We start from the raw sequence: 14,196 nt of genomic DNA on the forward strand, positions 1-14,196 counted from the left end.
GTTGCCAGAAGGCAAAGCCAAAAAACTCTCTAAAATCTGCTCTTCAGCATATTTTGCTTGTTCATTCCATCGTGTGGCAGCCTGCTCCAGCCCCTAAAACTATTTTACCAACTATCACATAAGGCTGACAGATTATTCCATCTTGCCACAAATATGTCACATAATGACGAATGTGCTAGTGGGAGGAGCTGTGGGTGATGCCAAGGAGGGTTAGCAATACCTGTCATTATAATGGGCATTCTTCTTTATTATGTGGTCCTTTGACTCTTCTCCTGAAATGGGATGGGGCACATTTCCCACAATGGCACTTGGAAGAGATGACAACATATGCAGAAGGAGGAATACAGTATTAAAGTTGTAAATTATCTGCTGTGATGCAACCAAAAAGTTCTCCCTCAGTACTTCGCATACTCCTGGACCGTCATTGATGATGTGTGGTTTTTTTTTAAACAGACAGGAACAATAACTTGATAATGCATTTAGCAATAGATACAGTCCAGCTATAGCAGATGCCTTCCAGGCCAATAAAGTAACAAAAATATATTTGTAAATGTTTGAGACTTGAAGATACAGAGTAAGGGCTGTTGCCACTTCAAGGTCCTAGAATATTTCCTGTGTGCAAGAAGAGAGTAGCCCTGTTGATAAATTAGTATCTATGAAAATGCTGAATAACCATTAAAAAATAAGTGGGAAAACTATACACATGGTTCTGGTCGATGTACTTTGCTATTCAAAGTTTGTGGATCTTGACAGTGATTCATCTAAGAAATCTGACCTAAGCAGACATCCAAAACAATGGCCTTATTGAGGATAGGTTATATCCGGTGAAAGATCAACCTCTTTAGGGGGTTGGTAGAAAGTCTGATCAGTCACATGATCATTTAGACAATGTACCCAGAAGTGGTAATCAGACAGCTCTATAGTAATATTCAGCTAGCAAGGGTACCACTGAGTTTTCTACCTTGATGTTAAACATATTTCCATTACGAAGTACTGAAAATTGCAAGAGCTTTTAGAAAGACACGTAAACATGTCACGGAAGGATCCAGAATCGTGAGTGTAACTTTCCCACAGTCACACTTAGGCTGTGCTGAGTGCAGTTTTGTTAAAATGCTAAGCTGTATAGTTTACTTCTACCACTGTCTACCCCTCATTTACCTTCAAAAAGCCAAGCATCTCTTCAGGTGCCCTTTAATAAAAGCATGTAGGATTGAAGCGCAGACCATATAGTAACTCAACAACTGAAAGCTCCAACAGCAGGTTACATGATTGATGCTACTCAGGCACTGAAAACTTCTTTAAGCACCCTATTCTCACTTTACACTAATACCGCAAAGCATGTCATAGTACGATCAGGAGAATACGTTGCACTATTTGACCCAAAGTATACATACGATTTATATTTAAAAAGGGGATTTTAAAACTTGTTCTGAGGAAAAACAAAAGATCTGAGCAACTGGACGGTCCAAATAACTCAATAAAAAGTAAACCTGTTGAATAAGGAAAACAAAAGAATCACCATACAGGAACTGGCATGCCAATACAGGGAACTGAGATAACGGAAGGTTGACAACTTGGTAAAAGGGTGTCGAAGAGGTCTAGGATCTTTCCATCAGCAGTTTCTTCTTGAGGTGTAAACCTGAGGTTGATTCCTCAAAAGGTTGGGTCTAAGGACCCCCGAAATGGAGCTAACAATTTTGAACAGGGACACCAAAATCTAAAGTGAACGTTTCCTCCACGAGAAGTGTGGAAAGAGTATTTCTAAACAATCACATGGGAAAAACACACAGAACTGTGATTAAAGTGAGTGAAGAACTGGGCGAGGGAGGCGATCAGGGCTGATTATGGAAGGACCAGACACAACGGGCCTTGAAATACTTTAAAGAAACAGAATCTTTTAGCCTTGGTTTGCAGATTGACCTACTGGGAGCAGGGTTCTCAATAAGGCTTTGAACATGAAAGGTTACTTAGAATGTTCAAATGTTGTTTGTCTTTTTTATTTTATTTCTCGCAGCCAATCTATACACATTCAGTCACAGCTGCCCAACATCAGAAACAAAAATTAAGTTGTACTACGCAAAAAACCTTTAACAATGGACCAAGAAAGCAGCGGTGACACAGTAATAACTACTGAATATTCGTCTTACAGAGAAAGATTCAATAAGCATTACTTTTTTACTTGTAATAAGAACGGGCAATCCATTCCATCTAACTTAGCAAAACATACTTATGTGTTTACAATCTGAAATAAGTGTGAGAAAGGGAGGCTAACAGAAAACAAACAAAACTGAAAATCACAAAATCTTTCAGCATTTTAACTCAACTACCAAAATCCGGAAAGTTGGGAAATGCGTACCTAATTAGCAAGCACAAAGCAGTAAGTCTCAACTGTGTGCTTCATAGTCTGTTAGCCTCAGGAAACATTTAGTATGGTGAGCCTAGGTCTGTTTTTGCTGTTTCCTAGCTGTTTGCATTCGCGCCTGCCTACTGCGCATAAGCAACTAACCCCAGACTCTAGTTGTCTGATTAGTCCTTGTTCGGAAATCAGAATGATCACTGCAGATTAGTGAGACAATATATTGGTTAGATCATTACTGAGGATGGTTAAAAAAACTAAACAGGGATATGCAAACATATCGCCGAAAGGCTGGCATCTCTGAAAGCAGTGTCACTTCATACAGATCAAAACGTTTGTACTGCAAAACTATATCTGCACCACAAACCAGTGCTAAACTCACCACTAGCATCTTCCACAGCAAGGAGACAACCAAACCCCAAACAACAAAACATTAGAAGATTAAAAAATGTCAACATTCTTAACAGGCCTGCTGTTAAAGCGAAATATACAAATATATATATATATATGTATCTAAACGTACAAAATACTGAAACGGGAATGTTCAACCTCCAGCTCGTTCAAGATTCTTCAAGATCGGAACTGAATCCCTTCTCTCATCAGAAGGGACAAACAGTTTCTTTCACTTATTTGGCATCTTTGACACCTGTCCCTTCCCCTCCACCTATCCCACCCCTTACATTACAACATAAAATCACCAGCCTATAATCAAGCATAGAATATATTAGCGAGGCAGCAAAAGGAGGTAGAACTTTATATCGCTGTACAATGGCGTCCCACAAGAAATCTGCATGTTTTTAAAATAGACAATAATTCCATAAGTTCTTCTCCGAGAACAAAGTTACACACAAGTTTAAAGGGCAACCCCACAGAAAATTTTCATAGCTACTTTGCAAAACGAGAGGCCTGGTTTCTACATAACGGTCCATGTAACAGTGTCCTACATCTGCAACCTTACACAACAGTACCGCCTCAACCTGATGCTACAATCTTGCCTCATTAATCTTGCACTGCAGCTCTATCTCAGCAACAGTACACTACAGTTTTACATCAACCATACAACATAAACCAATCTCAGAAACTAACCTGCAGCCATAAATTAGCAATCTAATTTCTAAAACCAACGGCACCAGAGCTTCTACATTACTACAGCAACAAATTTCTCCTCTCGATGGTCGGGCAGGTATAGAGAATAAAAAACAAGGACGAAATAGCATGAGACACCTTTTTGCGCTATCTGAAACCAGATTACAAAACACCACCAATCCCATTTTTGTTTAATCCAGAACCAGTCAGTGGAGAAATGATGGTCAGATGTAAGGCTGAACCAGAAAGTATCCAGATGCTGGTCGTACAACAGAACAAGATAGCTGTGTGTGCCAATGCTAGATGCACACTACATTTTTACTAGTCAACAGACTCCCAACTTTGAGGATCCTAACAGTGTACATTTGATTGGTCGTATTCTAGGCAGAACATGATAATGTACATCGCCTACACGAATGCAGGGCAACCCAGGGACCCTCACCACTAAAACACAAGCATGCTTTGTAGCATTAACACAGTTCTTTAAGTCGACTTTCATTTCCTCAGTTGCTCTGCACAAGGAACATCAAAAGCCAGCTGTCCAAATGAATCCTAGGATTCAAAGGAACAATCTGTAATAAGGATTTTAGTATAAGCAGGACTAAGTAAAAACAACACCTTTCTTCAAAGCTACAGGCTTTAAGCTAATGAAAAATCTCTTCAGACCAAGAGACTTAAGTAAATATTGACAGACGCTTCTGTAAAAGAGTGGGTGGGCTGTTCTTTAGCCAGGTAAAAGACAGAACGTGAGCAGCAGAGAAGTTTCCCATGAAGGTTATTGACAGATAGAAGCAGTGCCAAGAAAACATGGTTTCTGGTGTAAGAGGCATCTGTGCACAGATGCTCACAAATTCCTGTCCACCACATGTGGAAGCCGGGAACTGGGAGCCAGGTGACATGTTCTTGGACGGCAAATACTCAGATGCAGGTGGCAGCAGTCTAGGGTGGTCAAGGTTTCGGATTCAAGTGGCAGCTGTCCATGGAAGGGTAGCACTTGGGTATCAGCAAAAATGAGTGGAAGAGCTCAGTATGCAAAATGCACAAACTGGGAGGTCTACAAGAGTTGACGGTCAGCAAGAATGAGAACTAACTGCAGAACATAACTTTCAGGTGCAGAGTACTTGGAATGACTGTTTAGTGAGGAAGAGGAACATCGACGATGACTGGTGAATGATCTGGCTGCTTCCCCAGCAGAGACGATTAGACACAAGCAGAATGGCCATTAAAATGCAGTTTGAGTTGTGATAAGTGACCATGGAGCCCGAAGTCTTACATCAGATGAATGTAACTGATCACTGAGTGAGGATCAGCTGTTGAAATACCTTCCCTCGAAGGTGATTCATTGACTGCAGACAAGGAATACTGACATGTGAAACGTGACAGCTGACCACAGATGGCCAGGCATGATGTTGCGGTCTGTCAGGATTACAGAGTAAGGACTAACAAACATGAGGAGGCAGAAGACCATGGAGGAGGAAGACTCTTCTATGCATAGTCCATCATCAAGCAGGCTTGCTGGAGGTGAAGAGGCCAACAGGGAAGTGTTTCACATGAGTCGGCCACTGTGCTGCCAGTTGGAAAAACTTGACGTCGTTCCATTCCACTCCATCAATTGAAACTGAAAGTAGAAGACAGGTATCAAAAAAGCTAGGATGTCCAAACACAAATACATTTTCCAGCTGTAATATGCAACAGAACACGAATAATGCACACTTTTACGTCGAAAATGGAAACAAGTTACTTACCTGAAAAATAGTTTCTCAAATACAGTAATCTTGCTACGGTGAAGGATTAAAAAGATTCTTGTGGTCAGAAAGGAGGTTTATAGTACATTGAATGAACGGAAGATTCAGTGCTGCAACGTGGAAATGTAGTTACATGTAATCTTAGTGATCCATCATGGCGAGCGCAACTGAAATGATCCCACTATAGCCTGAGGATTCCTTGAACAATTAAAATGAAAATGTTACACTTTTTTCATAATACATTCTAAATTTAAATACCAAATGCTTTCGCATGACTTGACTCATTACACTTTACGCCTGCCTAGTGTGAGTCTTGCAGTTTAAATTGAAGCCAGACGAAGTAGACCATCTTTCTCAAGGATACACATCTTCTCGCACCTTCCTTTTGGGAAGTTTGCCGGGTGCCAGAAAGGATTCAATTTGTTTTTTGCAGCAGTACCAATCAGTGACAGTAGTTGGTGCTGAAAGACTTTTGTTGCAGGACTACACTACTCCGCCATTGGTAACAGCATCAACCCAGTGTAAGGTTTCACAAGTAGAGAGACATCGGTTCTGTTAAAAAACAAATCTGTGCAATACAGAAGCCAAGAACTGAGATTACAAAAAAAAAACACCCCTCTAACTCAGAATGGTCAGGTGGGAGAAGGATCAGAAAGCTGTAGTTTGGCCTTACGATAAAACATTACCACAGGAAAACAACCAGCTCCTCGTATAGAGTCTAGTGATCCGAGCCTGGCGCTGAACAATACATCACATTTCCTTAAGCTCCGAAGGTCAGCCCTGCTCTGCACTTATATGGCTTACTTAATTCCTGAATGTAGGAAGCTGACCTGGTGTGTGGTGGGTACCTAAGGTACTTACACCTTATACCAGGGTCCAGGTTTTGCCTATTAGTGAGGTGTAGGCAGTGTCTAGAAGCCAGGCTCTCTAGAGGTAGCTGTTAATTAGCAACCAAGGCTTATCGAGGAGGCATGCAAATCTCATGCAAAACCACTGTAGTCACACAACACTTACACACATGAAAGGGAACACTCAGTTGTACAAAAATAAAATAAAGGTACCTTATTTTTGGTCACACAATACCACAAAGTACTAGAAGGGCAACCCTCCAATAGGAGATAAGTAATGCACGAATTATATACACTAGTAAACAGCAATAGGCATAGAAAAGGTTAGAAAACAGTGCAAATCCAGTTAGACAATAGTGTCATTAGGGGGAGCACAAACCATATATTGACAAAATGGAATGCAAGCACAGGACCCCAACCTAGGTAAGTTGAATAGTGTAGAGGGGAGCTGGGAGTACCAGAAAACCACAGAGGTAAGTAACACGAGCGACCAGGAAAGCAGGAGTAAATCACTGGAATTTCTCCAAACCACCAAAAAGGAAGGAAAATAAGAAAATAAGACGTCCAGACAAGACTGCAAGAAACCAGCGATGGATTCTTGGACAGGAAGACCTATGGAGAGAGGGGACTACGTCCAAGAGTCACGTAGGAGCTACTACCCACCCAGCTGTACTTGCAGGAGTGGGTCGACGGTGATGAAAATCAGGTCAGCACTGCAGCTCTGTGGCCGGAGAAGATTTCCTGAGGGATGCAGAAGATGTCCCATGCTGGAATGAAGATTGCAGATGGGTGTCGGGCAGGAATTCCAACAACAAGCCTTGGCAAAGGCCAATTTGCAGTTAGTGTAAAAGTGAAGCTGCTGGGGACCCAGGAGGACTCAACCCGGGAAAGAGAGTCAGAGGGGGCTCCCATCGACACATATAGCCCACAGGAGCAGAGGCAGCACCCACAGGAGTCCCACAGGATGGGGACCAGGAGTCCCACAGGATGGGGACACAGAAGTGGCAGAAGGAGCCCACGCAGCACTAAAGGAAGGGATCCCACGCCACAGGAGAACCACGAAGAGGGCTGTGCATTGCAAGAAGGAGTGCTGGGGGCTGGAGCTACACCTTGCCTGAAGATCCCACGGAGGAGATGCAAACACGCCTAGGCAGCTGCAAGAGATGCAGTGCACGGCGATGCTGTCATGCGTGGGAAGGAAAGGGCTTACCTCCATTAAAGTTGGACAGCTGGCAGGGAGGACCAAGAGGACTACTCCAGACCACCACCTGTGATGCAGGATCCTTGCAGCTCAGAATGAGAGGAGATCCACATAGCCCGTCGTTGTTGCAGAAGGTACCTGCGGATGCAGGGGAGTGACTCCTTTACTCCTAGGGAGATTCTTTCTTGAAAGTTGATGCAGACTGAAGACTTGCCACCCTCAGAGGATGCACAGCAGTGGAAATATTGCAGTTGCTGGAAGAAGCCCGAGAAAAAATGTTTTCAGAGCAGAGTCGTTGCTGTAGCTGCTGATTGTAGATTCTTGTGAAGTCCAGTTGCGGTTCCCGTGGCCAGAAGAATCCTGCTGGAATCTTGCAACCCAAATCTGAGGACCCACCCAAGAGAGAGACCCTAAATGGCCCTGAAAGGGGGATTGGTCACCTAGCCAGGTCAGCATCTATCAGAAGGGGGCTCTGATGTCACCTGCCTGGCCTGGCCATTCAGATGCTCCCAGAGGTCCCTGCCAACCTTGGATTCAAGACGGAAGAACCTAGGGATCCTCTGGAGGAGCTCTGAGCACCACACCTGGGGTGGTGATGGACAGGGGAGTGGTCGCTCCCCTTTCCATTGTCCAGTTTTCTGCCAAAGTAGGGACCGGGTGTCCCTGAACCAGTGTGGCCTGGTTTGTGCCCTTCAAAGCATACCAGTGGCTTGGGAAGGCTACCCCTCCCAAGCCAGTCACACCTATTTCCATAGGGAAACCCCTCTCCCAAAGGAAATCCTTTGTTCTGCCTTCCTGGGCTCGAGCTTTTCAAGCAACAGGAGGGCAGAAACGTGTCTGTGAGGTGGCAGCAGCTGGGGCTGCCTGTAAAACCTCAGAAGGCTGAAATGGCAACACTGGGGGTCCTCTAAGGAGCCACCAGAGTGCATGGAAGAAAAAAAGTTAGTTACCTGTAACTATGGTTCTCCAGTATTGGAATCTTTCATAGATTCACATGCTTGAATCATTCCCCGTCGTCAAGATGGGAGTCCCCGGTACCTTAAAAAAGACAATGTCCCAAAGACATAACATCTATAACAAAGAAATTCTCTTCATTTTAGGAACCCATCCAAGTCTTTATGTAAAAAGAACCAAACTTGAACCTCATCCAATCAGAGAGTACCACCCTTTAGAACCCTCCTGAGAGAAGCTCCGGAACCTCAGATTTTCTAAGCACTAGTGCACCAATCGACGATTAAACATATGATATGCAGAGGTGAGCTTCCCCCGGGAGGCGGGTGGGTCGCATGTGAATCTATGAAGGATTCCAATACTGGAGAACTATAGTTACAGGTAAGTAACTTATTTTCTTACTCTAGTATTGGGACTTTCATAGATTCACATGCTTGAATCAGACTAAAAAGCAGTATCCAAAGCATATTGCATTAAACGTACATTCACAAACCCTTCAATCAGAGATTGTAGAGCTGATCTTAATAGCATGAATACATTATGTTCTGAACATAATGTGAGAAAGTAGCCTCCTTCTAGCCTTGTTACCCCCACTTTTGGCCTGTTTGTGAGTATATGTCAGGGTGTTTTCACTGTCTCACTGGGATCCTGCTAGCCAGGGCCCAGTGCTCATAGTGAAAACCCTATGTTGTCAATATGTGAGTTATGTGTCACTGAGACCCTGCTAGCCAGGACCCCAGTGCTCATAAGTTTGTGGCCTATATGTATGTGTTCCCTGTGTGATGCCTAACTGTCTCACTGAGGCTCTGCTAACCAGAACCTCAGTGGTTATGCTCTCTCTGCTTTACAAATTGTCACTAACAGGCTAGTGACCAATTTTACCAATTCACATTGGCATACTGGAACACCCTTATAATTCCCTAGTATATGGTACTGAGGTACACAGGGTATTGGGGTCCCAGGAGATCCCTATGGGCTGTAGCATTTCTTTTGCCACCCATAGGGAGATCTGACAATTCTTACACAGACCTGCCACTGCAGCCTGAGTGAAATAACGTCCATGTTATTTCACAACCATTTACCACTGCACTTAAGTAACTTATAAGTCACCTATATGTCTAACCTTCACCTGGTGAAGGTTGGGTGCTAAGTTACTTAGTGTGTGGGCACCCTTGCACTAGCCAAGGTGCCCCCACATGGTTCAGGGCCAATTCCCCGGACTTTGTGAGTGCGGGGACACCATTACACACGTGCACTATGCATAGGTCACTACCTATGTATAGCGTCACAATGGTAACTCCGAACATGGCCATGTAACATGTCTAAGATCATGGAATTGTCATCCCAATGCCATTCTGGCATTGGGGAGACAATTCCATGATCCCCCGGGTCTCTAGCACAGAACCCGGGTACTGCCAAACTGCCTTTCCGGGGGTTTCACTGCAGCTGCTGCTGCCAACCCCTCAGACAGGCTTCTGCCCTCCTGGGGTCCAGCCAGGCCTGGCCCAGGAAGGCAGAACAAAGGACTACCTCAGAGAGAGGGTGTTACACCCTCTCCCTTTGGAAATAGGTGTCAGGGCTGGGGAGGAGTAGCCTCCCCCAGCCTCTGGAAATGCTTTGATGGGCACAGATGGTGCCCATCTCTGCATAAGCCAGTCTACACCGGTTCAGGGATCCCCCAGCCCTGCTCTGGCGCGAAACTGGACAAAGGAAAGGGGAGTGACCACTCCCCTGACCTGCACCTCCCAGGGGAGGTGCCCAGAGCTCCTCCAGCGTGCCCCAGAACTCTGCCATCTTAGATTCAGAGGTGTGCTGGCACACTGGACTGCTCTAAGTGGCCAGGGCCAGCAGGTGACATCAGAGACTCCTTCTGATAGGCTCTTACCTTTCTTACTAGCCTATCCTCCTTCCTAGGTAGCCAAACCTCCTTTTCTGGCTATTTAGGGTCTCTGCTTTGGGGAATTCTTCAGATACCGAATAAAAGAGCTCACCAGAGTTCCTCTGCATCTCCCTCTTCACCTTCTGCCAAAGGATCGACCGCTGACCGCTCAGGACGCCTGCAAAACCGCAACAAAGTAGCAAAGACGACTACTGCAACCTTGTATCGCTTCATCCTGCCGGCTTTCTCGCCTGTTTCCTGGTGGTGCATGCTCTGGGGGTAGCCTGCCTCTTTCTTGCACCAGGAGCTCTGAAGAAATCTCCCGTGGGTCGACGGAATCTTCCCCCTGCAACCGTAGGCAACAAAAGACTGCATCACCGGTCCTCTGGGTCCCCTCTCAGCACGACGAGCGTGGTCCCTGGAACTCAGCAACTCTGTCCAAATGACTACCACAGTCCAGTGACTCTTCAGTCCAAGTTTGGTGGAGGTAAGTCTTTGCCTCCCCACGCTAGACTGCATTGCTGGGTACTGCATGATTTGCAGCTGCTCTGGCTCCTGTGCAGTCTTCCAGGATTTCCTTCGTGCACAGCCAAGCCTGGCTCCCGACACTCTAACCTGCAGTGCACAACCTTCTGAGTTGTCCTCCGGCGTCGTGGGACTCCCTTTTCTGACTTCGGGTGGACTCCGGTTCACTCCTCTTCTAAGTGCCTGTTCCGGTACTTCTGCGGGTGCTGCCTGCTTCTGTGAGGGCTCCCTGACTTGCTGGGCGCCCCCTCTGTCTCCTCATCCAAGTGGCGACATCCTGGTCCCTCCTGGGCCACAGCAGCATCCAAAAACCCTAACCGCGACCCTTGCAGCTAGCAAGGCTTGTTTGCGGTCTTTCTGCGTGGGAACACCTCTGCAAGCTTCTTCACGACGTGGGACATCCATCCTCCAAAGGGGAAGATCCTAGTCCTCTTCGTTCTTGCAAAACACCAAGCTTCTTCCATCCGGTGGCAGCTCCTTTGCACCCTCAGCTGGCATTTCCTGGGCATCTGCCCACTCTCGACACTGTTGCGACTCTTGGACGTGGTCCCCTTGTCTTACAGGTACTCAGGTCCGGAAATCCACTGTTGTTGCTTTGCTGGTGTTGGTTTTCCTTGCAGAATCCCCCTATCACGACTTCTGTGCTCTCTGGGGGTTGTAGGTGCACTTTACACCTACCTTACAGGGTCTTGGGGTGGGCTATTTTTCTAACCCTCACTGTTTTCTTACAGTCCCAGCGACCCTCTACAAGCTCACATAGGTTTGGGGTCCATTCGTGGTTCGCATTCCACTTTTGGAGTATATGGTTTGTGTTGCCCCTATACCTATGTGCTCCTATTGCAATGTATTGTAACTTTACACTGCTTGCATTACTTTTCTTGCTATTACCTGCATAATTTTGGTTTGTGTACATGTATCTTGTGTATATATCTTATCCTCATACTGAGGGTACTCACTGAGATACTTTTGGCATATTGTCATAAAAATAAAGTACCTTTATTTTTAGTATATCTGTGTATTGTGTTTTCTTATGATATTGTGCATATGACACCAGTGGTATAGTAGGAGCTTTGCATGTCTCCTAGTTCAGCCTAAGCTGCTCTGCTATAGCTACCTTCTATCAGCCTAAGCTGCTAGAAACACCTCTTCTACACTAATAAGGGATAACTGGACCTGGCACAAGGTGTAAGTACCTCTGGTACCCACTACAAGCCAGGCCAGCCTCCTACACATATAATCTCCTACATTTTGATAGACACTCATATCCTATGGTATAAGGAAAACATGTAAATATAGCAAAGCAAATTCAAAACATGCAATGTGCGAAGAAGAAAAAAATGGAAGGAGGGAGGCAATGTGAGCTCACCGTTACTGGAACAGATGTTGCAGGACCGCCTGACCAACCGCTACATCTCCCTTAGGAATGGCATCCAGACAATAGTGTCTCGTAAAGGTGTGAGTTGTCTTCCAGGTGGCTGCTCTGCAAATGTCCTGCAGGGGTACACCTGTAAACAGTGCTATGGACGCCGAGACAGTCCTCGTCGAATGCACCCTCACTGAGGATTGTAAAGGTTTTCCAGCTGCTTGGTGGCAAAAGTTTCTAGCTGCTACTATCCAACTGGCTATACTTCGTTGAGAAAGGGCCTGCCCTTTCCTAGGAGCACGGTATGCAACAAATAATTGAGTAGATTTCCTAAAAGTCTTGGTTCTCTCCAAGTAAAACTTAAGGTTACTTTTGACGTCCAACAAATGGAGATGGATTCGGAAAGAAAGATTTTAGAACCACTGGTTGGTTAATATGAAAGTCTGATGGCTCCTTTGGTACAAGCTTGGGGTTTGTGCGAAGTATAACTTTATCCTGTTTAAATTGGAGGAAAGGCTCCTGAATAGTGAACGTCTGGATCTCACTGACCTGCCTGGAAGAAGTAAGGGCTAGAAGCAGAGCCACCTTCCACGATAAATACTTCAGATCTGTTCTGTGTATCGGTTCAAATGGGTGTTTCATAAGTTGAGAAAGAACCGTATTGAGTTGCCAGGACGGTGGAGGAGGCCTTACTGGTGGAAAAACTCGAAATAGCCCTTTGAGAAACTGCTTAATTAATCTGGATGACCACAGAAATGGAGCCGTAGGCGAACGCCTGTAGCAAGATATTAAGTGCACCTTAATGGATGCATGTGCCAAGCCTGTTGATGCCAGATGGAGGAAATAGGGTGGTATTCACTCCGGTGGTGCCAATAGTGGATCAATGAGCTGTTTTTGACACCACAAGCAAAACCTTTTCCATTTCAACGAGTACGGTTTGTTGGTACTCTCCGCTCTGGCCTTTGCCAAAATATCCTGACACTCAAACCGAATGTCTAAATGGGCGAACTCATTGTGTTCAGGAGCCAGGCCGATTACTTGAGTGATCTGGGGTCTGGGTGTAGAATCTGTTTCTCGTTCCTCGTCAAGAGCTGCGATGACACCTTCAGCAGAATGTGATCCGCCTCCGAGAACCAATGTTGGCGGGGCCAAAACGGAGCTATTAGAATGTGTCTGCAATGTTCCTGTTTGATCTTTGCAAGCACCCTTGATATTAGAGGAATGGGTGGAAAAGCGTAGGCAAATATTCCGCACCATGCCATCGAAAACGCATTCCCGCAAGAACCCGGATGGTGAACCCAACTTGCGTAATAATAGCGGCATCTGGTTTTCTGCGGGGTTGCAAATAGATCTAGTTTGGGTTTCCCCACCTTCTGAAGACCTGGTCGAGCACATCCTGATTCAACTCCCACTCGTGACAGGAGGACGTCAGTCTGCTGAGAGTGTCTGCTGTCTCGTTCTGCCTTCCTGGTAGATTTTCTGTGCATAGAGTTATGCCATTGCGAATGGCCCAACCCAAATCGTCTGCGATTCCCGAGACAGAAGGAGAGATTTTGTTCCCCCATTTGTTTAAATAATGCATGGCTGCAGTATTGTCCAACTGATGCGTGCTCTATCCTTGGAAGGAAAGCCTGCAGGGCCAAGAAAATCGCTCTCAACTCCAGAAAGTTGATGTGATGCTTTTGGAAGGAGCTGCCCCACTTCCCACTGATTTGAAGATCCTGAAGATGTGCTCCCCAGCGCTCTGGGGAAGCGTCTGTGGTGATGACCAATGGGGGCCGAGGTGGCAGGAAAGGAAGACCTACTCCGAGGTTCCGCTGACTTTTCCACCAGTGGAGAGCCTGGAACATCTGAGGAGTTACACTGATCCGATCATCGAACAAGTTGTCTCTCTGTAGCCACTGTAGAACTAATTCTTCCTGCAGGGGGCGCATTCTTAGGCGACAAAAGGGGACTAAATGTATGCAAGAAGACATCATCCCCAGAAGCGACTTGTAAATCCGTACAGAAAGAGACTTTTTTCTTTGCACTTTGTCTGCCAAGGAAACAAGTTTTGTTTGTCTCTCTACTGACGGGAAAGCTGTCTCTTATGGTGTCGATCTCTGCACCTAGGAAGGTTGTTACCCTCGTAGGTAAGATGTTTGACTTGTTGTGATTCAGAGTGAGACCCAGCTCATCGATTAATGCTATGCAAGCTGTTGTTGAGTCATGAGCTGCTTGAAACGACCGCGCCTTGATGAGC

The 14,196-nt window shown here is 45.6% G+C and overlaps 1 protein-coding gene across 3 annotated transcripts in view; it reads right to left on the minus strand.

Moving 5' to 3' along the window:
* Positions 1-250: 250 nt before the first annotated feature.
* PACS1 (phosphofurin acidic cluster sorting protein 1) overlaps positions 251-14,196 on the minus strand; it is a 1,571,500-nt gene continuing 1,557,554 nt past the window's right edge. For 2 of the 3 annotated variants that reach the window (XM_069207930.1, XM_069207929.1), the window contains exon 23: positions 4,817-5,060. In XM_069207930.1, the coding sequence (XP_069064031.1) occupies positions 4,945-5,060 (116 nt within the window). In that variant the 3' untranslated portion in view covers positions 4,817-4,944. Of the gene's footprint in view, positions 5,061-14,196 lie in introns of all 3 variants that reach the window. The other variant, XM_069207928.1, reaches the window with a different exon arrangement.

The sequence above is a fragment of the Pleurodeles waltl genome, chromosome 9 (assembly GCF_031143425.1).
Source record: "Pleurodeles waltl isolate 20211129_DDA chromosome 9, aPleWal1.hap1.20221129, whole genome shotgun sequence".
Taxonomy (NCBI): Eukaryota; Metazoa; Chordata; class Amphibia; order Caudata; family Salamandridae; genus Pleurodeles; species Pleurodeles waltl.